Here is a 25,361-nt window from a genome sequence, read left to right on the forward strand (position 1 = left end):
AGCGCATAGAATTCTTTCCGGAAGTCTTCTAATTCTTGAACCACCTCTTCGTAATTTTCCATTTGTTGGGTAAAACTTGTTAGAACAAGATTTGTTCTTATCAATTATCTTAGTTTTGATGATAACAATAATATGAATTTTGCTTAAGATAATATGGTACTCTAATCCATTGCAATTTCCCTTTCAAGAAATATATATAAAGAGTACGCATGATTCAGCGCTCAGAAGTTGTATCTCAAATGGTTCAGCATGCAACATCAGAACATGGTCTGGCAAGACATCAGAAGATGGTCGAAGCAGAATCAGAACATGGGTCTATGGAAGCATCAGAAGAACATGAGATCAGAAGCACTGAAGATCAGAAGATGGTATCACGCTCAGAAGCACTTCAAGGTCAGAAGATCAGAAGATGCTATGCACCAAGCTGTTTTGACTCTGATGATATTCAAACGCAGTATTCACAAACATCAGATCAGAAGGAAGTACAGGTGGAAGACTACGCTGACTGACAAAAGGAACGTTAAAAGCTACTAAAGGCTACGTCAGTAGACACAGCGTGAACAAGGCTCGAGGTAGTTGACAAAAGCGTATAACATTAAGTGCAATGCTGTACGGAACACGCAAAGCATTAAATGCATTCAACGGTCATCTTCTCAACGCCTATAAATATGAAGTTCTGATGAGAAGCAAGGTTACCAATTCTTAACAACTCTGAACGAAAATAAACCTGCTGAAACGCTGTTCAATCAAAGCTCAGAATCTTCATCAACTCACTACATTGCTGTTGTAATATTTTAGTGAGATTAAGCTTAAACGTTAAGAGAAATATCACAGTTGTGATTATCGCTTTTAAGAAGCATTTGTAAACTCTTGAATAGATTACATTAAGTTGTAAGGAACTAGAGTGATCAGTGTGATCAGTATACTCTAGGAAGTCTTAGCAGTTGGCTGAGCAGTTTGTAACTAGAGTGATCGTGTTGATCAGAATACTCTAGAGAAGTCTTAGGAGTGAACTAAGCCTAGAGTGATCGTGTTGATCAGTAGACTCTAGAAAAGTCTTAGAGGGTATCTAAGCAGTTGTTCCTGGAGTGATCAGTGTGTGATCAGAAGACTCTGGAAGACTTAGTTGCGGACTAAGTGGAAAACCATTGTAATCCGTGCGATTAGTGGATTAAATCCTCAGTTGAGGTAAATCATCTCTGCGGGGGTGGACTGGAGTAGCTTCGTTAACAGCGAACCAGGATAAAAATAATTGTGCAATTTATTTTTATCGTCCAAGATTTAAAGTCACACTTATTCAATCCCCCCCTTTCTAAGTGTTTTTCTATCCTTCAATTGGCATCAGAGCGCCGGTTCTAAGGTGCAAGCACTTAACCGTGTTTAGAAAAGATTCAGGAAGAGAAAAACGCTTCATTTAAAAGATGGTTGATGAAAGTGGAAAGTCTACATCTACACCTGCATCTACATCTGGCTCTGCTGAGCAATACAACGGAAACAATGGTTATACTAGACCGCCGGTATTTGATGGTGAAAACTTTGAATACTGGAAAGATAAACTGGAAAGTTATTTTCTGGGTCTAGATGGTGATCTATGGGATCTTCTAATGGATGGTTACAAACATCCAGTAAATGCCAGTGGCGTGAAGCTGTCAAGGCAAGAAATGAATGATGATCAAAAGAAGCTTTTCAGGAATCATCATAAATGTAGAACTGTTTTGCTGAATGCTATCTCTCATGCTGAGTATGAGAAGATATCTAACAGGGAAACGGCCTATGACATATATGAGTCCTTGAAAATGACTCATGAAGGAAATGCTCAAGTCAAGGAGACAAAAGCTCTTGCCTTAATCCAGAAGTATGAAGCCTTCAAGATGGAGGATGATGAAGACATTGAAAAGATGTTTTCGAGATTTCAAACTCTGACTGCTGGATTGAGAGTTCTTGACAAAGGATACACCAAGGCTGATCACGTAAAGAAGATCATCAGAAGCTTACCCAGAAGATGGGGTCCTATGGTGACTGCATTCAAGATTGCAAAGAATCTGAATGAAGTTTCTCTGGAAGAGCTTATCAGCGCCTTGAGAAGTCATGAAATAGAGCTGGACGCAAGTGAGCCTCAAAAGAAAGGTAAGTCTATTGCATTAAAATCAAATATCAAGAAATGCACTAACGCTTTTCAGGCCAGAGAAGAAGATCCTGAAGAATCAGAATCTGAAGAAGAAGATGAACTGTCCCTGATCTCCAGAAGGCTAAATCAACTCTGGAAGACCAAGCAAAGGAAGTTCAGAGGCTTCAGAAGTTCAAGGAAATTTGAACGTGGAGAATCTTCTGATGAAAGAAGATTTGACAAGAAGAAGGTCATGTGCTATGAATGCAATGAGCCTGGACACTACAAGAATGAATGTCCAAATCTTCAGAAGGAAAGTCCCAAGAAAAAGTTTCATAAGAAGAAAGGTCTTATGGCAACCTGGGATGAGTCAGAAGATGATTCAGAAGATGAGCAGGCCAACTGTGCGCTGATGGCGACAGAAGATGACGGATCAGAATCTACATCAGAATCAGATTCTGAAGAGGTATTTTCTGAACTTACTAGAGATGAGTTAGTTTCCGGTCTAACTGAACTTCTGGAACTCAAGTCTCAAATTAGTCTCAAATACAAAAAGCTGAAAAAGCAATTTGAATTTGAAACAAAGAAGCTTGAGTTGGAGAATTCTGAATTAAAAGAAAAACTTTTAAAATTATCCAATAATGTTGGATCTCCTTCTGATTCAGAAAAATCCACTCCTAGTCTAAACCATATTCTGAAAGAATATGATTTAAGTTTCAGGAAGTTCCTATCTAGAAGTATTGGCAGAAGTCAGCTAGCTTCTATGATATATGCTGTGTCTGGAAACAAAAGAGTTGGCATTGGTTTTGAGGGTGAAACCCCATACAAACTTGAACCTGTTGATGAAATGAAAATTACATACAAGCCATTGTATGATCAGTTCAAGTATGGCCACTCTCATGATATTAGGCACACTTCACATGCTCAAAGTTTTCACATAACACACACCAAAAAGCATGTGACACAACCTAGGAAATATCATGAAACTCACATTAAGAATTATCATGCTGTTCCTTCTATTGCTTATAATGTCAAACCCAAGTTCAATCAGAACTTGAGAAAATCTAACAAGAAAGGACCCAAGAAAATGTGGGTACCTAAGGATAAGATTATTCCTATTGCAGATATCCTTGGCTGCAAGAAGGACAAAGCACAACATGTCATGGTACCTGGACTCTGGATGCTCACGACACATGACAGGAAGAAGGTCTATGTTCCAAGACCTGATGCTTAAGTCTGGAGGAGAAGTCAAGTTTGGAGGAGATCAGAAGGGCAAGATAATTGGCTCTGGAACTATAAAGTCTGGTAACTCTCCTTCCATTTCTAATGTACTTCTTGTTGAAGGATTAACTCATAACCTCTTATCTATCAGTCAATTGAGTGACAATGGTTATGATATAATCTTTAATCAAAAGTCTTGCAAGGCTGTAAATCAGAAGGATGGCTCAATCCTATTTACAGGCAAGAGGAAGAACAACATTTATAAGACAGATCTGCAAGATCTTATGAGTCAGAAGGTGACCTGTCTTATGTCTGTTTCTGAAGAGCAGTGGGTCTGGCACAGAAGATTAGGTCATGCTAGTTTGAGAAAGATTTCTCAGATTAACAAACTGAATCTGGTCAGAGGACTCCCTAATCTGAAATTCAAATCAGATGCTCTTTGTGAAGCATGTCAGAAGGGCAAGTTCTCCAAACCTGCATTCAAGTCTAAGAATGTTGTTTCTACCTCAAGGCCATTAGAACTCTTGCACATTGATCTGTTTGGACCAGTCAAAACAGCATCTGTCAGAGGAAAGAAATATGGATTAGTCATCGTAGATGATTATAGCCGCTGGACTTGGGTAAAATTCTTAAAACACAAGGATGAGACTCATTCAGTGTTCTTTGATTTCTGCATTCAGATTCAATCTGAAAAAGAGTGTAAAATCATAAAGGTCAGAAGTGATCATGGTGGTGAATTTGAGAACGGATCCTTTGAAGAATTCTTCAAAGAGAATGGTATTGCCCATGATTTCTCTTGTCCTAGAACTCCACAGCAAAATGGGGTTGTAGAACGAAAGAATAGGACTCTGCAAGAAATGGCCAGAACCATGATCAATGAAACCAATATGGCTAAGCATTTCTGGGCAGAAGCAATAAACACTGCATGCTATATTCAGAATAGAATCTCTATCAGACCTATTCTAAATAAGACTCCTTATGAATTGTGGAAGAATAGAAAGCCCAACATTTCATATTTCCATCCTTTTGGATGTGTATGCTTTATTCTGAACACTAAAGATCATCTTGGTAAGTTTGATTCCAAAGCTCAAAAGTGTTTCCTTCTTGGATATTCTGAACGCTTAAAAGGCTACAGAGTATACAATACTGAAACATTGGTTGTAGAAGAATCAATCAATATCAGGTTTGATGATAAGCTTGGTTCTGAAAAACCAAAGCAGTTTGATAATTTTGCAGATTGTGATATTGATATATCAGAAGTTGTTGAGCCAAGAAGCAACGCATCAGAAGCAGAGCTCCTCAGAAGCAAAGAACCAGAAGATCAAGTATCAGCTTCTCTGGAGGATCTAAGTATTTCTGAAGAACCATCTGTCAGAAGATCATCCAGACTTATCTCTGGTAATTCAGAAGATGTCATTCTTGGAAAGAAGGATGATCCAATCAGAACAAGAGCATTTCTTAAGAACAATGCAGATTGTCAATTAGGTCTTGTATCTTTGATCGAGCCAACTTCTGTTGATCATGCTCTAGAAGATCCAGACTGGATAATTGCTATGCAAGAAGAACTGAATCAGTTTACAAGGAATGATGTTTGGGATCTTGTTCCTAGACCAGATGGATTCAATATAATTGGTACAAAATGGGTCTTCAGAAACAAGCTCAGTGAGAAAGGTGAAGTGGTAAAAAACAAAGCCAGACTGGTGGCTCAGGGTTATAGTCAGCAAGAAGGGATTGATTATACAGAAACCTTTATGGGGGGTTCTAGAAGGTCTCATGGGGTCATTCGTAGCCTCCGAGACTCTTTGTCTCTTCGGATTTTAAAACGACTCATTTTATCCATGAGGTTCGAATTTTTGGGGTAGGTTCTCGGAGAGATCAGCCAAGTATCCAGTCCAGCCCTCAACAAAGTCAAGCCTCGTTTTGGACCTTTCCGAACACTCAACCCACTCCGAGTGGAGTTATCAGTGAGATTCGTAGGAGATTCGTACTCCCCTAGTGACCTCAAGGTTAACTCCCACATTTAAGGTTTAACTGACATAAAATAGAGCAAAATATACAATAATAAAGCAGATATTTTCAGGCAGACAAACAAACATAAAACAAATAAACAAATAAATAATTTAATGTACATTAAAAGATGAACCTCCCCCAAACCCTAAATGTGGCAATTTGCCAACCCTAAAATGCGCCACAAACCCTAAACCACAAACCACGAACCATAAACCTAAACCCACTCAAGCCTTAGGAGCATAATAATTCACTAAAAGTGCGTCCCCAGCAGAGTCGCCAGCTGTAGCAACCTGCCTAAAAATTATACTTAGAGAGTCGCCACCTATTCTGAAGGGCGAATAGGAAACCCTACACAGATAAGAGATTGAGGGTAAGTTATTATAATCAGGCTGAGGGAAGGTATGAGGCACCCTCAGCCCTTTCCTAAAGGCTAACAATCAAAGATTAGGGTTGCATGGCAGAAAATTAGGGAGAAATGTGGCAAACAGAATTTTAAGACATGATTGAGATTTTGAAGAGGGGGACTCGCCTTGTTGCCAAGTGCCTACGTACCTCCTTAGGGAGGATCAGAGTCTACGTAGTTCGGGAAGAGTTGTACGCCATTTAGAGTTGGAATTTGATTTGATATGGTTTTTTAGAGGCTTTTTGGTCAGCCTATCGCAGTTTGGGTTTGTAATTGTAGTTTGAATGGAATTTTAGAATTATTAGGATTTAGGGCGTACAACCCTGATTTGGCACTATTAACCGCGATAATCGATTGATTCAATTACCATAGTTAAAAGATTTGAAATTTGCATCACTACCAATTTTAATCGATTGATTCGATTATCACTAATAATGAATTAAGGTATATTTTAATAATTTTTATGGAGTTTTATATGCATTGTTACCCCTCGCAATCGATTGATTCGATTAAAAAGAATAACAAGTTAAATCGAGGGAAAAACGGTTAATCATCACAACTAATAAAATAGTTGCAACCATTTAACCAAATAATAGAAATCATATTTTATTTAATTAAATAACATTTTAATTAAAAATATTGTTAACCATAGCGATTAATCGATTTAATCGGCACGAATAACAAATTAGAAATTTTCTATAATCATCACATAATAATTTATTTATAAAAATAAGATATTATTATTAATAAACATATTAAAAGAATTTAATTAAAACAATTAAGTTAATTAAAATTAAATTAGTTTATTAGGGTTTTGATTCAGTGTGGTTGTTAATAGGGTGTATGGTATAAGGAGCTAAATCTGGGTGGTTAGATCTGAATGACGACTGGATGAAGGGTCCAGATCTGAGGGCACATGGAAAACTACAAGCACGCAGACACATAGGATCTAGGATGAAAATCTGGAAAAATAATATGCAGGAGCGAGGGTTCGAACCCCCACCCCTACGCTCACACAAACGATTCGCTACCAGCCCAGCTGTATTGCACGCGTGTTTAACAATCCTTCTCATTCAAATATATATAAAACGCCAAAATTAAAAGGAATCAGCGCGCGAATTTTCAAACCAACGAACCAGGATGTGACAACACATCATCTTCCCCAAAGAACCTGCACTTATCTGAAAATTAGCTATGAAATAGCTACGGTTTTTCTGTAGCAAATCAGGACCTACGAAAATAGCGATTCGCACATGCACAAATATAAATGAGGCGCGACCTATCAGGATTGTTCGTCTCCCCCACGCGAATTTAACCACGCCCTTGATTCGTCCTAATTTAAACCCTAAAGAAAACCCCCAAAACGAAACCCTAGGACCTTGCTCGGCCTCCAATGGCCGATTGCACTATGATGCCCCAAAACACAATTAATTAACCCAGAAACGTTCACAGCAATGATACAAACCCAAACATACGATCAAAACATCATGAACATGCACATATTATGCTAATCGATCCAGTTTTTGAAACTACATACCTTGGCTATTATGGAGGAATTCTGGGGGTGTTGTTGCAGTGTAGCGATCCAGACACGTCCCAAATCTCCTGAGGAAACTTTTGAAACCTTTAAATCTCGTTGAAAGCCTCCAATTCCCCAAAACCGAATCCAAGCTCTTTAATGATTTTTTTGTTCTTGCAAGTATGCCTCTCTCTCAATTTTTCGTCCCAACCCTTGTGCCTTGTGTTTAGTACTTATAGGAGATGCAATTTAGGTCAAAAAAAGAATCAAAAAGGCCTTTGAATCAAATCTTTCCATTGTTGAGAAAATTTGATTTTTCTTGAATAAAAATCTTTCTATTTTGGTCATGATTTGCATTTGGTCTTTCCATATTGATTATGCACGAAATTAACAATATATTTTGCCATGGAGCGTGTTGTAACGCCCTTTGAGATGTCCCCTATTATGTTGTCGATTGGATGATCTTTTACGTTTGTCCAGGCCTTAGGAAGTTGTTCGTTGTTTGAGATGCTTTCTTTTTCAACATTATCATGAGACTCATCTTTCTCTTGCTTAGCATCTTCCTTTGCAACACTTTCACTTTCGTCTTCCTTATCTTTGACAATATCTTTAGTAGATGGGCCTGCACTATCAAAAGATATACCTTTCTCGACACATTTTGCATAAGATTCATCAAAGGGCACATGAACTAACTCTTCAACTATAAGTAACCTTTTGTTGTAAATCCTATATGCTTTACTAGATTGAGAGTAACCAAGAAAGATGCCTTCGTCAGCTTTAGCATCGAATTTCCCAATGTTATCCTTACCGTTATTTAACACAAAACATTTGCAACCGAATACGTGGAGATGTGACACATTTGGTTTTCTACCCTTTAATAATTCATATGGTGTTTTGTTTAGTATAGGACGTATTAGTATCCTATTCAAAACATAACATGCGGTGCTAATAGCATCAGCCCAGAAATATTTAGGTAGACTAACCTCATTGAGCATTGTTCTTGCCAATTCCTCTAGAACACGATTTTTACGTTCAACCACTCCGTTTTGTTGTGGTGTTCTAGGAACTGAAAAGTTATGTTCAATTCCATGTTTATCACAGTATTTTTCAAACAGATAGTTTTCAAATTCTCCACCGTGATCGCTACGGATTGCAACTATTTTAGTGTTCATTTTGTTTTGACATAACCTTGCAAATTGAGTAAAAGCTGGAAAAGTTTGATCCTTACTAGGTAGGAAGTTGTCCAACAAAATCTAGAGTAATCATCAACAATGACAAAACCATAGATGTTTCCACCTATGCTTTTAGTCCTTGAAGGGCCAAAGAGATCCATGTGAAGAAGCTCAGGGGGACGTGATATTGAAACCACATTTTTTGATTGAAAAGAAGTTTTCGTTTGCTTCCCCTTTTGACATGCATCACATAGATGATCCTTTGAAAACTTTATTTTTGGTAAACCGATTACTAAGTCTTTTGTGACAACCTTATTAAGTAAGTCAAAATTTATGTGGGCAAGGCGTCTATGCCAAAGCCATGAGTCTTCGCGTAGAGCAATGAGACACTTGGCACTTGACTTAGATACTTCGTCCAAGTTCAGCATATAGATGTTGTTTACTCTTATGCCATTAAACATAATGTCTCTTTTCTTAGTATGTTCTATTGTGCAGCCAGAATTTGTAAAGGTTACTTTGAAGTCTTTGTCGCACAATTGACTAATACTTAAGAGATTATGTTTAAGACCTTCTACTAGTAACACATCAGTTATAGTTGTGGTAGAAGGGTTACCTACACTTCCTTTACCAAGTATAGCTCCCTTATTGTTGTATCCATAGGTGACATATCCCTTTTTCTTTGCGTGGAACTCAACAAAAAGTGATATGTCTCCCGTCATGTGTCTTGAACATCCGCTATCAAGGAACCACAACCTTTCGGCAATGTTAAGACACTTTTCCTGCAAAATTAATTTAGAGTGGAAGGTCCCCAACTTTCATTGGGTCCTTGGTAGTGAGTACATAAATTGTTGCACTTAGGCAGCCATTGAAATACTCCTTTAGGAACTAAAATCCTCCTTAATTTGCATTTTTCAATGGTATGACCCTTTTTGCAACAATAGTGACAAGTAATATGATGTTTTGCTAGTTGATTCTCTTGGTACAAAAGTGTATTTACTATATAAAGGAGTATACGATCTTTTGAACTTATTTGGATCAACCGCAAAAGTCACTTTTGGTTATAGAGCCTTATCTAATTTGGCCTTTAGATCTCTTACTTCTTTTTGCCAAATATGACATGTCTCACAACCAAACCATGATGTATGATCTTCCTCAATTTTATCCTTTTGAATATCTAGCATAGATTGTTTTAAAGCTTCCATATCCTTTTCGGTTTTCTCAACTTTTGATTCAAGATATGAAAAAAATTTCTTATTTGAGGCCAAAAGTTTGAAAGCTTCAATTTCATCTCTATGTAGTTCTTCAAAAGCTAATTTTAATTGAGAATGAGATACCTTATTTACAAGTTCGGGTTTAAGATGACTTACACGTTTCTTTTTCTTATGTTGATGAGCCATAAGACATAAGTTTGCTGATTCTTCTTCATCGCTTGATGAGTCTTCACTAGATGAATCACTTTCCCATGCTATATAGGCTCTTCTAGGCTTGTTGTAACTTTTGCTTTGATTCTTCTCTTTCTCCTTCTTAAGGTATAGACAATCCGGTTTGTAATGACCAACTTTACCACAATTGAAACAAGGACCTTTGGATTTTCCTTTGTTATTCTCATCTTGTTTGTACTTGTTGAATTGCTTCCTATAGTTGATCAAGCTTTTGTCGGAGTGTTTTGCTCCATTTTTCTTTATGTATTTGTTGTACCTTCGCACAAACAGTCCCATTTCCTCATCATCCGAGTCTTCCTCATCACTAGTATCACTATCCTCTTGCTCTTGCTTTGAGGTCTTGGAGCTTGAAGCCTTTAGAGCTATTGAGTTCTTCTCTACCTCCTTCTCAATGTTCTTATCTTTCTTTGCCCTTTTCTCATGCATGTCAAGGCATTTAAGATGTTGCTCATGTTCTTCAAGTTTACCAAAGAGAGTGGTGATGTCTAAGGTATTTAGATCATTTGCTTCCTTTATGGCTGTAACCTTGGGTTGACATTCCCTGTTTAAACATCTTAAGATTTTTTTAGTAGCAATTGCATTGGAAACAGGTCTATCAAGAGAATTTAAACGATTTTTAAGATGCACGAATCTCTTTTGCATGTTTTCGATGGATTCACCATCTTCCATGTGAAAGAGTTCGAACTCTTGAGTTAACGTATTGATTCTAGCTAGTTTGACATCATCCGTGCCCTCATGGGCAACTTGCAATGTGTCCCACATAGCTTTAGCGGATCTACAATGGCAAACACGATAGTATTCATCAACTCCTAGAGCTGATATTAGAATGTTTCTCGCTTTCCAATCGTATCCATATCTCTTTTCATCTTCAGCATCCCAAGTATTTTCTGGTTTAGGGACAACAGCACCAGCTGCATTTGTCATGGTAATTTGAAAGGGACCATTAACAATTGCTGTCCAAATGTTCCTATCAATTGCATTTATATGAACGCACATACAATCCTTCCAATAGCCATAGTTTTCACCGTTGAAAACTGGAGCTCTATTGTGAGCCCCTTTAGGTCTGGAAGCCATCTTTCCAATAAGTGTTTCACGTAGCACGGAATAAACCAGAGCTCTTGATGCCACTTGTTAGACGCTAGGCTTAAGGATCTAGAGGGAGGTGAATAGATGCCTCAGAATTTTTCGGATTTATTTCAAACTTAGGCAAAAGCGTTTCGGAATCGACTCGCGTCTATTCTGAACCACTATTGAAAGGATCAGGTATGTGTGTCATACTACCCCAAATTTCCCTCATTAGTGGCGAACGGTAAATTCTTAGTTTTATTAAACTTGTTAAATTATTTTAATTTTAGTATTAGTGCATTTAGCTAGAAATTCATTTTTATTGATAAATTATATTTCAGTGAAAGTAGGGATGCATATTTTTGTGATAAAATTGATTTAGGAGTATTTTCGTTTTGTTAGAATGATATAATTTATAATTAAAGGGTTGATTAAATAAGGGGTAGACTATTCAAAATTTTGTCTACAAATATATATAGTTGACTCGGTGGTCAACTAATTATCAAGATATTTGGCTTTACCTTTTTTTATTTCTTTTACAAACATATTTATGATATCATAAATACTATTTTGTTATTATTAATTAAATTTATTATATAATTAATATATTAAATATTTAGAATTAGGGTTTTTACTTTTTCAATTAGTAAACAAAAAATCCAAAAATAAAAGAAATATTAATTCAAAAAAAAAAAAAGAAAAGAAACGGTTACTACCTTTTTCAATTAGTAAAAAAGTGCTAATTTAGAATAAAATTAGTTAAATTTTATTATTATTAAATTTTATTAGTGGCCATTTTTAGTATTAATTATTAGCATAATTAGAATGTTTAATTTGTAAATAGTTACTATTATAAAATCAAATAAAAAAAAGAGTCTACTTTTTTATTTATTGCTACTATTATTAAATTAGTATCATTTATTATTATTATAATTATTAACTATTATTTTTAAGCATTTTTTTCTTCATTTTGTTACTAACCTTATTTCCGTTTTAAAAATCACAAAATTACTTTTTTAATTTCTGTTTATTATTATTATTATAGTTTAAAAGTATTTATTTTGTTATTGAATTTTATATTTTTAATTATAATTTTACTATTAGTCTTAAATCAGTGTTTTAGTGGTTATTAAAATTTCATATCTTTATGTTTTAGACAAAATATTAATTTAGATTTTATTGTTGTTTTATTTAGCAATTATTAGGCCTTTATTATTTAAGAAAAACGAATATAAAATATATATATATATATATATAAAGTCCATTCTAGTTTTATTAGGCCTAAGTTTTAGTTATTGATACGTTAGACTTATTCCCAATTTTTTGGTAATGGTTAGTTATTAGGAATAGGATTTATGTAGGTTGAAAAGGGTCCTAGGGAAGTTGATTTCAAATAACCAAACGGCCTTTGTTCCGGGGAGAAATATTTCGGATGGTGTTTTGGTGGTGAATGAGGTGTTGGATTTGGCCAAAAGAAAGAAGAGGAGGTGTTTCGTTATGAAGGTGGATTTTGAGAAAGCTTATGATCGGTTAAGTTGGAATTTGTTGAGGTTTGTTCTTAAGAAAATGGGGTTCGGGGAAAGATGGTTAAGGTGGATGGAAGGATGTGTGTTTACTAGCTCTTTGTCCATTATCATTAATGGGAGTGTCACTAAGGAGTTTAATGTGGAAAAGGGCCTCCGCCAAGGTGATCCGTTGTCCCCGTTTTTGTTTGTCATAGCCGCGGAAGTTCTAACGGGCCTTATGAATAGAGCTACCTCGTTGGGTGATTTTAGAGGTTTTCTTTATAACGAAATTGATGCGTGTGGTATGCTTCAATTCGCGGATGATACAATATTTATAGCGGAAGGAGATCTCGCGAATATTTGGACCATTAAGTCTATTCTTAGAGGATTTGAGATTATGTCGGGGGTGAGGGTTAATTAAAACAAGAGTAACATTTATGGAGTCAATGTGGGAGATTGGTTCATGGAAGCGGCTTCGAGTTTTCTTGCGTGTAAAGTTGGTTTTTTGCCTTTTAAATTTCTAGGCGTGAGGGTAGGAGATAGTCCTAGGAAATTATCGATGTGGAAGGATTTGCTATCTCATCTTAGAAGAAGGCTAGCGGTGTGGAAAGGAGTGAACCTTTCGATAGCGGGAAGAGTGAGCTTGATTAATTCTGTTTTAAATGCCATACCCATTTATTCGTTGTCCTTCTATAAAGCTCCTTCGAAGGTTCTCAACGAAATTCGGTCTATTCAAAGTTCCTTCCTTTGGAGTGGTAGAGAGGGTAGAAGAACTATCCATTGGGTTCGGTGGGAGACGGTTTGTAAAGGGAGAAACGAAGGAGGTTTGGGAGTGAAGAATGTTGAGGTGATGAATTTAGCGTTGTTGAGTAAATGGAAATGGAGAATCTTGACGGATGAGGATGCGGTTTGGCGTGGAATTCTTGCTTCTAGATACGGAGAGGTGAAGAGGAAAGTGTTGGTTGGGGATGTGTCTGTCATTGAGAAGACCGACTTGATTTGGTGGAGGGACTTGCTCATATCTGACAATTATATTTCCCTTTTAACTCATGGTTTTGCAGGGGCAGTGGACTGTATCATTGGCAATGGAGTGGACATACCGTTCTGGTATGGATGCTGGGCAGCGAAGCAACCATTTGCTGCAGCTTATCCGGATCTGTTGGTGGCAGCCGGTAATGATCTGCTGTCCGTGGCTGTAGCAGGAGGGTTCCATAGTAATGGCTGGGACTGGAATGAAGGTGCTATTTTCGGTATGCTGGCAGAGTCGGATGAGGGGCTGCGGACAGAGGTGCTGCAGCATATCAAAGACTGCGTCCCAGTCATTAACGAAACTGACAGGTTCGTATGGGCGCCTTCCTTGGACGGAATTTTCTCGGTAAAATCTTGTTACAACAGATTTTTTGAAAAAATGTCCGGTCCTCCTCTTGACCCTAACATTGTTAAAGCTGCTGAGCATTTATGGAAGGTAAAATCTCCGCCTAAGATTCTTTTATTCGGATGGAGAATCATCCACAATCGTATAGCCACGAAGGACCAACTATTTAAAAGGGGCATTTTAGATTCTAGTCTTTTACTTTGCGTCTTTTGCAATAAGGAGGATGAGAACCTTGAACATCTCTTAGGCGGTTGTGAAGTTTTGAAGGAAGTGTGGATGAAGACTTATCGGTGGATTGGCACTATCAAGGATCTTTCGTACGAGGACTTTGTTAGGTTCCCGTTTGCTATGCATAATGTGAAAGGTTCGGTGTTAAGAGACATGATAGCGGTTATTTGGTTGGCGGCGGTGTGGGGTATTTGGATGTCAAGGAATGCTATTATATTCAAAGAGGAGTCTTTTAGCTTTAATGAATGTTGGGGTGGGGTGGTGTACAACTCTTGGAGGTGGCTTTGCTCCTTCTATAGGCGTAAATCTTATTGTAACTTTTACTCTTGGAATACCCTTCCGCTTTCTTGTTTTGATCGGTAGGAGTATTTCCGTTGTGTACTTTCGGGTGAGCATCCCTTATGCTCTCTTTTAATTCCATTGCCTATTCAAAAAAAAAAGAAAAAGGAATAGGATTTATTATTGTCATCAATACATTATTATGATAACTTAAGAGAAAAAGTGAACCAAAAGAGAAAATATAACGATAACAGTATGGATACAAAAATCTGTTGCAAATATCCGAAGCCAAATCACAGAGGAGATATCACGATCTTGCCAAATCCTCATTCAAAACCACACTCAAATAAAATGGCCTAAGAACCAGAAGTCCCAAAATAAAATATAATTAATCACAATTAACACATATATACAATATTTCCAAAATTGAACCAGATCTTGCGCAATGTATCAAACACGAATCAGAAACCATCAAAACCATTCTTAAAAATAAACAAGTCCAAATACATTTATGGAATCAAATCCTTAAAACCAAAATTGAATAAAATCAATTAACAAATCATAACACCATTCAATCTAATCTTCCCTAAACCAAAACCTAATCAGATCAAATCTGTGACATTAATCAACATAAACCAAATTCCTAATTCGTTCTAATTTTAAAACTATAAATCAAAAACCTAAGGCTACCGAAAAAAGGATCGAAAAATTAACCGACGAAAAATAATCGAAAAAAATTCAGAAGAAGGAGTAGAAGAATCTCGAGTGAACTCTAAATCTAAAGCTTCAAAGAAGCCCTCCGCTGTTTACGATTGGGGTTTCACGTCTGAAACCCCAAATCACCGTAAATCCGCCGTACCTGTGATTCATAGCAAAGAAGGAAGATCAGATACGGAGAGGAAAGCTATACGAAAAGAATTTCTGGATTGAGGTAACCACGATTAACGCTTAGCTTGAATATTTGAAATTATTGTTGTTTAGATGCATGTTTGGGTTGGGGATTTTCGGAATCTATGGTTTGTTTATGGATGATATTCTGGGTTTTTGTTTATGAACGTGTTCTTGTGGGTGAGAGAGAAAGAGATAAGAGAAAAGTGGAAGAGATTAAGAGAGATAAAGGTTCTGAGAAAATAAAAAATGAAAATAGAAATAAAAGAAATGAATTAAATAATACTCCCCTTGTTTTTTTATGTCACAAGATCCTGCGTTCTTTCCTTAATGTACACCCTTTTATTAACTTGAATCCCAACGGTCCATCTAGATCAATAGCCCTGAGGCCAGACCTTGGGAGTCGTTCGATCGGATTGAATGCACCTGATTACGCAAGCGCATCCTAAACGCGCGTTCCTCCCCACACCTGATCCTAACGGATCAAGGTGTTAGCTGTATGGGTCTGGCCTAATGTTTTTTACACCCGTAATTTCACTCTTTTTTACAAAAGCAGTGTAAAATACACCCCTCCTATCTTATTGGGTTCAGGTTTACATCTGAACCTAATTATCCTTTATAATACACCTCCAATTTTAGTTTAACACCCCGGTGTCTTCTAATTAATTAAATTACTAAACTTATGTCATTATAAATTTCTAATTTTGTTTAATATATAGTTATTTAATATATTTTATAAAAATCACCAACTTGGATATTTTAGGATAAATCTCTTATTTTATTAACTTTCAAATATTTTTTTAACACATATATTCACTAAATTTTAATTTATTTGTCATAAACATATTTAATCAAAATTTTATAGTATCTAAAACTATTTTATTAACTTAATACAATATCAATATATTAATCTCATAAAAAAGGATTGTACAATTGTTTTTCTTACTAAACTTCGAACTACGCCCACAATTACCTTATTTTTTAAACCGGACGAAATTCAAAGGAGAATTCAAAAGTAATTATACAATCCTATAAAAAACACAAACCAAACCCGAACTACGAATTGGGACTCTGATTCTCCATAAGGAGATACGTAGGCATTCAATCGAAAATTGAAGCGAGTTCCCTTAATAAATAAATAAATCCCGTTTCTTTTATAAATATGAAAATAATGTTTCTGAAACCCTAAAAAACCTAGATCTATAGGGGGTCCCCTTGAGTATAAGGGAAATAAAGGGTGCCTAACACCTTCCCCTTATTTAATAAACTCGCGAACTTAGAATCTCTGAAAATATAGGGTTATCCTTTTAATTCCCATCCCTAAGGATAAAAATAATGGTGGCGACTCGAATTTTTTTTAATCCGGTTGCTACAGCTGGCGACTCTGTTAGGGAAAGATTCCCTAAATTAGAGTATACCCTACCTTTAGGTCTAGGTTTTCTTTTGGGGTTTTATTATTATTTTTGCGTTTATTTTTCATATTGTGTTTTATTTATTATATTGTTTTATTTGTTATTTTGTTATTTATTTGTTTTTCATATATATATTTTATTGGTGGGATCATATTTCGAATAAAGTGAGAACCATTAAGAGAAGGATTGTCAATTGGCCAAAGGGGTTTAACATCCCTACGAGTCTTTGCGACAACTTCGCCTAGAGTCGGTCAAATTCCGAGAAATGTCTCAAGAGGGCTCGCCTCTCTTGGAGTCAGGACTTAGGATTTGACCAATGAGTCTTTGTACCTAAAATAAAACATCATGGTGAGACCTTACGACCTATGAGATAAGTCTCGGTCTACAAAGAGGCTCCGCTAAAGGGAGGCCCCGGTGCCTTTCCCTTTAGCGTCATTCATGATACCCTTTGAAAAGCCACCCTGAGTGGGGAGGGTAGATTATCCTTAGAACGAACCTACTCATTAAGGATACCCTTATCATCATCCCACCATCGAATTACATTATCATACATGCATGCATTTAAATTTTAAAATATTCATTTTTTTATGTCTTATTCACAGGAATTCTTCAAAAAAAATATATATATATATATATAAAAAAAAGGAAAGGTTTTGGTGAGCATAAAAAAATGAATCAATAAAAGAAACCGACTATCCATATCAGTGTCATGTTTCCAGATTTGACAAAGATGAAGCAAATTAGGAAGGAATTACCCAACAAGTCTGTGAAGAGCTTTGTTCGTAAATACGGAAAAACCCTTGACTTACTTAGTGAGAATGTGAAAATAGATGCTATTACTGCCCTTATCCAATTTTATGATGTGCCATTGAGATGTTTTACTTTTCAAAACTTTCAACTAGCGCCTACATTGGAAGAATTCGATAGGATTTTGGGATTCTCCAAAATCAAAGAGGATGTCTATGTGGGAATTGGTCAAACTACTAAGGTTGAGGATTTAGCTAAGGCATTGGGAATATCGTATATACTGATTTTGTGCCTAATTATAAAGAAAAGGGAAAATTTCAAGGAGTAAAAGGACAATATTTGGAAGATATGGCTCTCGCCTTTGCAAAAGAAAAAGAATGGGAGGCTTGTGAGGATTGCTTGGCGTTGTTGATTTTTGGATTGGTTCTGTTTCCAAATGATGCTGATTATGTTGACCCCACCGCCATCAACGTATTTTGGGTTGTAAAAGTGTTGAACGTAGATCCTACTCCAACTTTGCTGGCTGACGTGTATTATGCCATCAATGCACGTTATGAAAAGGGAAGAGGTGCACTACGCTGTTGCATTCCTTTGTTATTTTCATGGTTCGTGTCTCATCTTTATAAGGATGATTATTTGATTCCGAACTTGGATAAACATGGATGGGCTTAAAAATTGAGGGCTCTTAATGCTGACTCTATACTGTGGTATGCTAGAAGGTTGGATATCAGAAAAATTGCTTATAAATGTAGAACATTTCCTAATATACCGTTGATTGGAACAAGGGGGTGTATCAACTATAACCCCTCTTTGGCTTTACGTCAACTTGGGCATCCTTTAGAAGATAAACCTTCCGAAGAAGAGTTGAAACAATTGTTGCTTCATGACATGGGTAAAAAGGATCCAAAGATACTTCAGAGTATCATTCGAGCTTGGGGTAAAGTGCATAAAAAAGAGTATAGTAAGAATAATGCTGTGGCCAGAGAAGCCTATACTCAGTGGGTTATAAACAGGGTCCAAATCAACAAGTTACCATTTGATATTGATCCGGCGTATAAGTCAGATGTACCAGACCCGCTTCCTATGTCAGTGGAAGAAGTGGAAGAACTAAAGGCCTCCCTTGAAAAAGCTCAGAGAGAAAAAGATCGGCTAGAGCATGATCTCTATGACCTTAATTACGAGAAAAATCAGCTACAATATGAGCTTAAGAAGAAAGAAGAACAAATTCAAAAAAATAACGAGCAGGTGGACAAAGAGAGGCTCAAAAGGAAGCGGGCAACTGATGGATTCATAAGTGCAAACTTTAACCTCGATTCCCACAATCAACAAATAAAAGATGTTAATCTGGAAAATGAAAGACTAAGGGGTTGGTATACCCAAGCATTGAAAGACAAGAGAACAATTGAAATAGATCTAGAAGCACAAATCCAAGAGTTGGTTGGCAAAGCTCGAGATCAAGAGGATAAAATCCAAGACCTCGCCACTAGACTTCGCAAAAGCCAAGAATCTGAGATGGGGGAACAGGTCTATAGAATGGAAATTGAAGGGAGTTTTGAAGGATAGAAAAACACTTAGAAAGGGGGGGATTGAATAAGTGTGACTTTAAATCTTGGACGATAAAAATAAATTGCACAATTATTTTTATCCTGGTTCGCTGTTAACGAAGCTACTCCAGTCCACCCCCGCAGAGATGATTTACCTCAACTGAGGATTTAATCCACTAATCGCACGGATTACAATGGTTTTCCACTTAGTCCGCAACTAAGTCTTCCAGAGTCTTCTGATCACACACTGATCACTCCAGGAACAACTGCTTAGATACCCTCTAAGACTTTTCTAGAGTCTACTGATCAACACGATCACTCTAGGCTTAGTTCACTCCTAAGACTTCTCTAGAGTATTCTGATCAACACGATCACTCTAGTTACAAACTGCTCAGCCAAATGCTAAGACTTCCTAGAGTATACTGATCACACTGATCACTCTAGTTCCTTACAACTTAATGTAATCTATTCAAGAGTTTACAAATGCTTCTTAAAAGCGATAATCACAACTGTGATATTTCTCTTAACGTTTAAGCTTAATCTCACTAAAATATTACAACAGCAATGTAGTGAGTTGATGAAGATTCTGAGCTTTGATTGAACAGCGTTTCAGCAGGTTTATTTTCGTTCAGAGTTGTTAAGAATTGGTAACCTTGCTTCTCATCAGAACTTCATATTTATAGGCGTTGAGAAGATGACCGTTGAATGCATTTAATGCTTTGCGTGTTCCGTACAGCATTGCACTTAATGTTATACGCTTTTGTCAACTACCTCGAGCCTTGTTCACGCTGTGTCTACTGACGTAGCCTTTAGTAGCTTTTAACGTTCCTTTTGTCAGTCAGCGTAGTCTGCCACCTGTACTTCCTTCTGATCTGATGTTTGTGAATACTGCGTTTGAATATCATCAGAGTCAAAACAGCTTGGTGCATAGCATCTTCTGATCTTCTGACCTTGAAGTGCTTCTGAGCGTGATACCATCTTCTGATCTTCAGTGCTTCTGATCTCATGTTCTTCTGATGCTTCCATAGGTCCATGTTCTGATTCTGCTTCGACCATCTTCTGATGTCTTGCCAGACCATGTTCTGATGTTGCATGCTGAACCATTTGAGATACAACTTCTGAGCGCTGAATCATGCGTACTCTTTATATATATTTCCTGAAAGGGAAATTGCAATGGATTAGAGTACCATATTATCTTAAGCAAAATTCATATTATTGTTATCATCAAAACTAAGATAATTGATAAGAACAAATCTTGTTCTAACAATCTCCCCCTTTTTGATGATGACAAAAACATATATAAATGATATGAATTTGCGATCAGAAAGAGTAGACGGCAAAAGACAAATTACACAGCTATAGCATAAGCATATGAATATGTCTCCCCCTGAGATTAACAATCTCCCCCTGAGATAAATAATCTCCCCCTGAAATAAATACTCGAAGAACTTTGATAAAAGACTTCCCTGATTATTTCGGTAGAGACAATCATATAAGCTTCTGCCTTCAGAGAATTCATAGCTTCTGACTTCTGCTTCCATTGGACAGCTTCAGAACTTGAATTTCTTTAGATCCTTAGAACACTCACAGCTTCTGATTTCTGCTTCCATTCAGGACAGCTTCAGAACTTGACTTTCTTTGATCTTCAGAACATTCACAGCTTCTGACTTCTGCTTCCATTCAGGACAGCTTCAGAATTTGAATTTTCTGGATCTTTTAGAACATTCACATCTTCTGATTTCTGCTTCCCTCGGATAGCTTCAGAACTTTGAATGTCTACCAACATCACTTCATGCTAGATTTGTATCAGAACATTGTTGAATGTACCAGAGCATCATCAGAGCATCTCTACATCCTGAAATGTTACAGAACAAAAACTAAACGACAAAAGTCAGCATGAATGAGTTAGAACATAAAATGTATGTTTGAACACATTATATGTATCAGAGCCATATAGGCTGAAATAATGTATCAGAGCAAATAATGTATCAGAGCCATAACATTATATGTATCATAGCAAATAGAATTTTGTCAGAACAGGATAGACAATGATATTCAAATTCTATTATCAGTGCTTCTGATCTCTGAAGCTTGACAGCACTCAGCTTGCTTCAGTTTCCACGGTTTTTGCTTCTAGTGTTTGCTTCTGAAGATTCACTTCACTTCTCTGTACCTGCAAAACACTCAAACCATATAGAACTTGCAGTTCTTGTTAGTGAATGTGTGGGAGCCTTTACCCAGCAACTGATAGATTAATCAAATCATTTATCATTTATCTTCTCCCCCTTTTTGTCATAACATCAAAAAGAATATTTTTAAAAAAAATCAGATGCATAAAACGACAAATAAAATATTTACTGGAATGTAAATTAAAGAAACTTTTCATATATAATCAAAAAAGGATTACAAGAAGTTCCTATGTTTAACAAGCAGATGCAACAAGGGAAAAGAAAACTACAAAGACCAAATCCTAAGACCCTAGCTAAGACAACGTCTGTGCCAGCATGCCATGAAGGAGTGAAACGCTTCATTGACTGCTTCTCGGGCTTTCAGGCGAGGAGTCAGGGAGACTTGGTTCTGATGCAGATCTGCCACCATCTTTACCAGAGACAACATTCCCAGCAGGTGAAGATGAAGAGACTTCTTCAGAAGAGATTAAGGGAGAGGAAAGGATAAATGAGGAGGAGGCTGAGTCTTGAAGGTCGAAAGATGAGGAAGAAGATGGAGATGATGGAGGGCTTTCACCAGGAGGATGAAACACTCGTCTAGAATAATTTCCAGACAACATTGCTTCGAAAGGATTCACCTTGAGAGGATCATAGGTGATTTTGATCTTTTTGGGTTTGGAAGGTGATGTTTCAACAGCTTTTCTTTTGTTGTTTTGATCATTTTCATTATTTCCTGGGCTTGATGAAGAGTTCATGATGGGTTTGCGAAAAAAATAGGGTTTGATATGGAAGAGAGAGAGAGAAGAACTTGATGAGGAATGCAAAGATGAGAGGGAAAGAGGAGAGTTTGAAGAGTATTTAAACAAAATAAAATAAAACAAATGATGAATAGCATTTAATGTTACGTGACGTGAGGAGAGATAATAAAGACAAATGAGGTGACTAGCACAGTTACCTATGGTCGGCGTCCCTTCAACTGCACGCACGTTTATCCACGAATAGTAACGACAGGTTTACCATCCCGAGATAAAACGTAACAGCTGTTTTGCTTTAAAAGAGGTTCTGAATCAACTTAGACAATGAAACGTTAGTAATAACCGAATCATAATTTCTAAAAGATTTCAATCAGAACTTCTGACAAAAAAATGTTCCACATTCATTTCAGAAGATACTCATACATGAGAACTTCTCATCTTCTCATTCTGGGCATAAATCCATACTGATGTTCTTCAGAATGAACTTAAACCTATCTTCAGCCAGGGGTTTTGTAAAGATATCAGCCCATTGATGGTCTGTATCAACAAAGTTTAAAGATATGACACCCTTCTGAACATAGTCCCTTATGAAATGATGTTTAATCTCAATATGTTTAGCTTTTGAATGAAGAATAGGATTCTTAGATAAACATATAGCAGAAGTATTATCACAGAATATAGGAATGTTACTCTCAAATATCTGATAATCTTCTAACTGACTCTTCATCCAGAGCATCTGTGTACTACAACCAGCAGCAGCGACATATTCTGCTTCTGTGGTTGATAGAGCAATAGTTGCTTGCTTCTTGCTGTACCAAGAGATCAAATGACTTCCAAGAAATTGGCAACTTCCTGAAGTACTTTTTCTTTCAATTCTGTCTCCAGCATAATCAGCATCGCAGAATCCTACTAAGTTGTATTCTTTAGATTTTCTGTAAACTAAGCCAACATTAGTAGTACCTTTCAGATACCTTAGAATTCTCTTAACAGCAGTTAAATGAGATTCTCTAGGATCTGATTGGAATCTAGCACACAAACAAACACTGAACAAAATGTTAGGTCTAGAAGCAGTCAGATATAGAAGAGATCCAATCATACCTCTGTATAACTTCTGATCTACCTTCTTACTTGCCTCATCCTTACCTAGGATGCATGTTGGATGCATAGGAGTTTTGGCTTCTTTGCAGTCCAGAAGATTAAACTTCTTCAGAAGTTCCTTCACATACTTGGTTTGGTGAACATATGTTCCTTCTGATGTTTGATTTATTTGTATTCCAAGGAAATACTTGAGTTCTCCCATCATGCTCATTTCAAACTCAGCCTGCATAGACTTAGCAAACTCCTTTCCAAGTGTAGCATTAGATGTTCCAAAAATAATATCATCTACATATATTTGACAAATTAAAATATCCTTTTCAAAGGTTTTACAAAAGAGAGTAGTGTCCACTTTTCCTCTAGTGAAACCATTATCTAGAAGGAAAGAACTTAAGCGTTCATACCAAGTGTCATACCCCAAAATTTACCTCCCATACTTTTCTCATAACAAAAGCAAGGCTCAAATCTCAAAGCATGGCTCATTCACATAATCCAGATAATTCACAGTCAACTGATCCAAATTGAAAGGTCAATTACAATCAAGGCATGATCCAAACCTTAATCATTGGGCAAACATCAAGTATGGAGTGCATAACCATCATTTGATCAAGAATTGATCATGATTCCATTAATAGAAACTCAAAAATGAACAAACATGAAATGGTTCAAATTAGGGTTTCTTAGGAGAAAGTCAACCCAACTTTGACTGGGCATAACTTTCACATGGAACATCAAAAATTCCCCACTCAAAGCCTATCTTGAAGAAAATTGGATTCTCCACAACTTTGTGTCTCACAAGCCAAGGCTAGAAATGCTTCATTTAGAAGATACGAGGCAAAAGATTACAGGTCATTTTTCAGGCATCCTTCAAAAGTAGTTTTTTCCCAGAAGAGATATGATCAAGATAAAAGCTTCAAATGAGAAATATGTTCCAAAGTGGCTTGTAGAGGACCTCTTGAGGTTTCTAAAAAGTATTAGATCTCCCCCATAGCTTAAAAATTGAGTGAGATATGCTTGATCAAAGTTAGGTGATTTTGAGGGACCAAATGTGAAAAAGGAGGGTTCAAAAGGAGAAATTTTGCAAATGGGCCTATGATTTTATGGTACAAACTTGATCCACAAGCCATTATCTTGTCCAAAACAAAAGGGCACGAAATTTATCAAATTAATTGATTTAATATATTTTTTATTTCATTTTTATGATTTAATTAAGTATAAAATCAAATATTATGATACAATATTCATAGGGGCCAATTTCAATCAGTATTAATGGCAAAATATATTGTTAATTTCGTGCATAATCAATATGGAAAGACCAAATGCAAATCATGACCAAAATAGAAAGATTTTTATTCAAGAAAAATCAAATTTTCTCAACAATGGAAAGATTTGATTCAAAGGCCTTTTTGATTCTTTTTTTGACCTAAATTGCATCTCCTATAAGTACTAAACACAAGGCACAAGGGTTGGGACGAAAAATTGAGAGAGAGGCATACTTGCAAGAACAAAAAAATCTTTAAAGAGCTTGGATTCGGTTTTGGGGAATTGGAGGCTTTCAACGAGATTTAAAGGTTTCAAAAGTTTCCTCAGGAGATTTGGGACGTGTCTGGATCGCTACACTGCAACAACACCCCCAGAATTCCTCCATAATAGCCAAGGTATGTAGTTTCAAAAACTGGATCGATTAGCATAATATGTGCATGTTCATGATGTTTTGATCGTATGTTTGGGTTTGTATCATTGCTGTGAACGTTTCTGGGTTAATTAATTGTGTTTTGGGGCATCATAGTGCAATCGGCCATTGGAGGCCGAGCAAGGTCCTAGGGTTTCGTTTTGGGGGTTTTCTTTAGGGTTTAAATTAGGACGAATCAAGGGCGTGGTTAAATTCGCGTGGGGGAGACGAACAATCCTGATAGGTCGCGCCTCATTTATATTTGTGCATGTGCGAATCGCTATTTTCGTAGGTCCTGATTTGCTACAGAAAAACCGTAGCTATTTCATAGCTAATTTTCAGATAAGTGCAGGTTCTTTGGGGAAGATGATGTGTTGTCACATCCTGGTTCGTTGGTTTGAAAATTCGCGCGCTGATTCCTTTTAATTTTGGCGTTTTATATATATTTGAATGAGAAGGATTGTTAAACACGCGTGCAATACAGCTGGGCTGGTAGCGAATCGTTTGTGTGAGCGTAGGGGTGGGGGTTCGAACCCTCGCTCCTGCATATTATTTTTCCAGATTTTCATCCTAGATCCTATGTGTCTGCGTGCTTGTAGTTTTCCATGTGCCCTCAGATCTGGACCCTTCATCCAGTCGTCATTCAGATCTAACCACCCAGATTTAGCTCCTTATACCATACACCCTATTAACAACCACACTGAATCAAAACCCTAATAAACTAATTTAATTTTAATTAACTTAATTGTTTTAA

At 36.7% G+C, this 25,361-nt stretch overlaps 2 protein-coding genes across 2 annotated transcripts; both read left to right on the forward strand.

The window, feature by feature from the left end:
- Window positions 1–12,436: 12,436 nt before the first annotated feature.
- On the forward strand, window positions 12,437–12,865 carry LOC131604582 (secreted RxLR effector protein 78-like). Its single transcript, XM_058877017.1, has one exon. It carries the CDS (start codon window positions 12,437–12,439, stop codon window positions 12,863–12,865), a length of 429 nt encoding a protein of 142 aa, XP_058733000.1.
- A 4,856-nt stretch (window positions 12,866–17,721) lies between these two features.
- Window positions 17,722–18,936, forward strand: LOC131604584 (uncharacterized). The gene is made up of 2 exons (XM_058877018.1): window positions 17,722–17,978; window positions 18,093–18,936. Exons 1-2 carry the CDS (start codon window positions 17,722–17,724, stop codon window positions 18,934–18,936), a joined length of 1,101 nt encoding a protein of 366 aa, XP_058733001.1.
- The last annotated feature ends 6,425 nt before the right edge of the window (window positions 18,937–25,361 follow it).

The sequence above is a fragment of the Vicia villosa genome, linkage group LG5 (assembly GCF_029867415.1).
Source record: "Vicia villosa cultivar HV-30 ecotype Madison, WI linkage group LG5, Vvil1.0, whole genome shotgun sequence".
In the NCBI taxonomy this organism is placed as follows: Eukaryota; Viridiplantae; Streptophyta; class Magnoliopsida; order Fabales; family Fabaceae; genus Vicia; species Vicia villosa.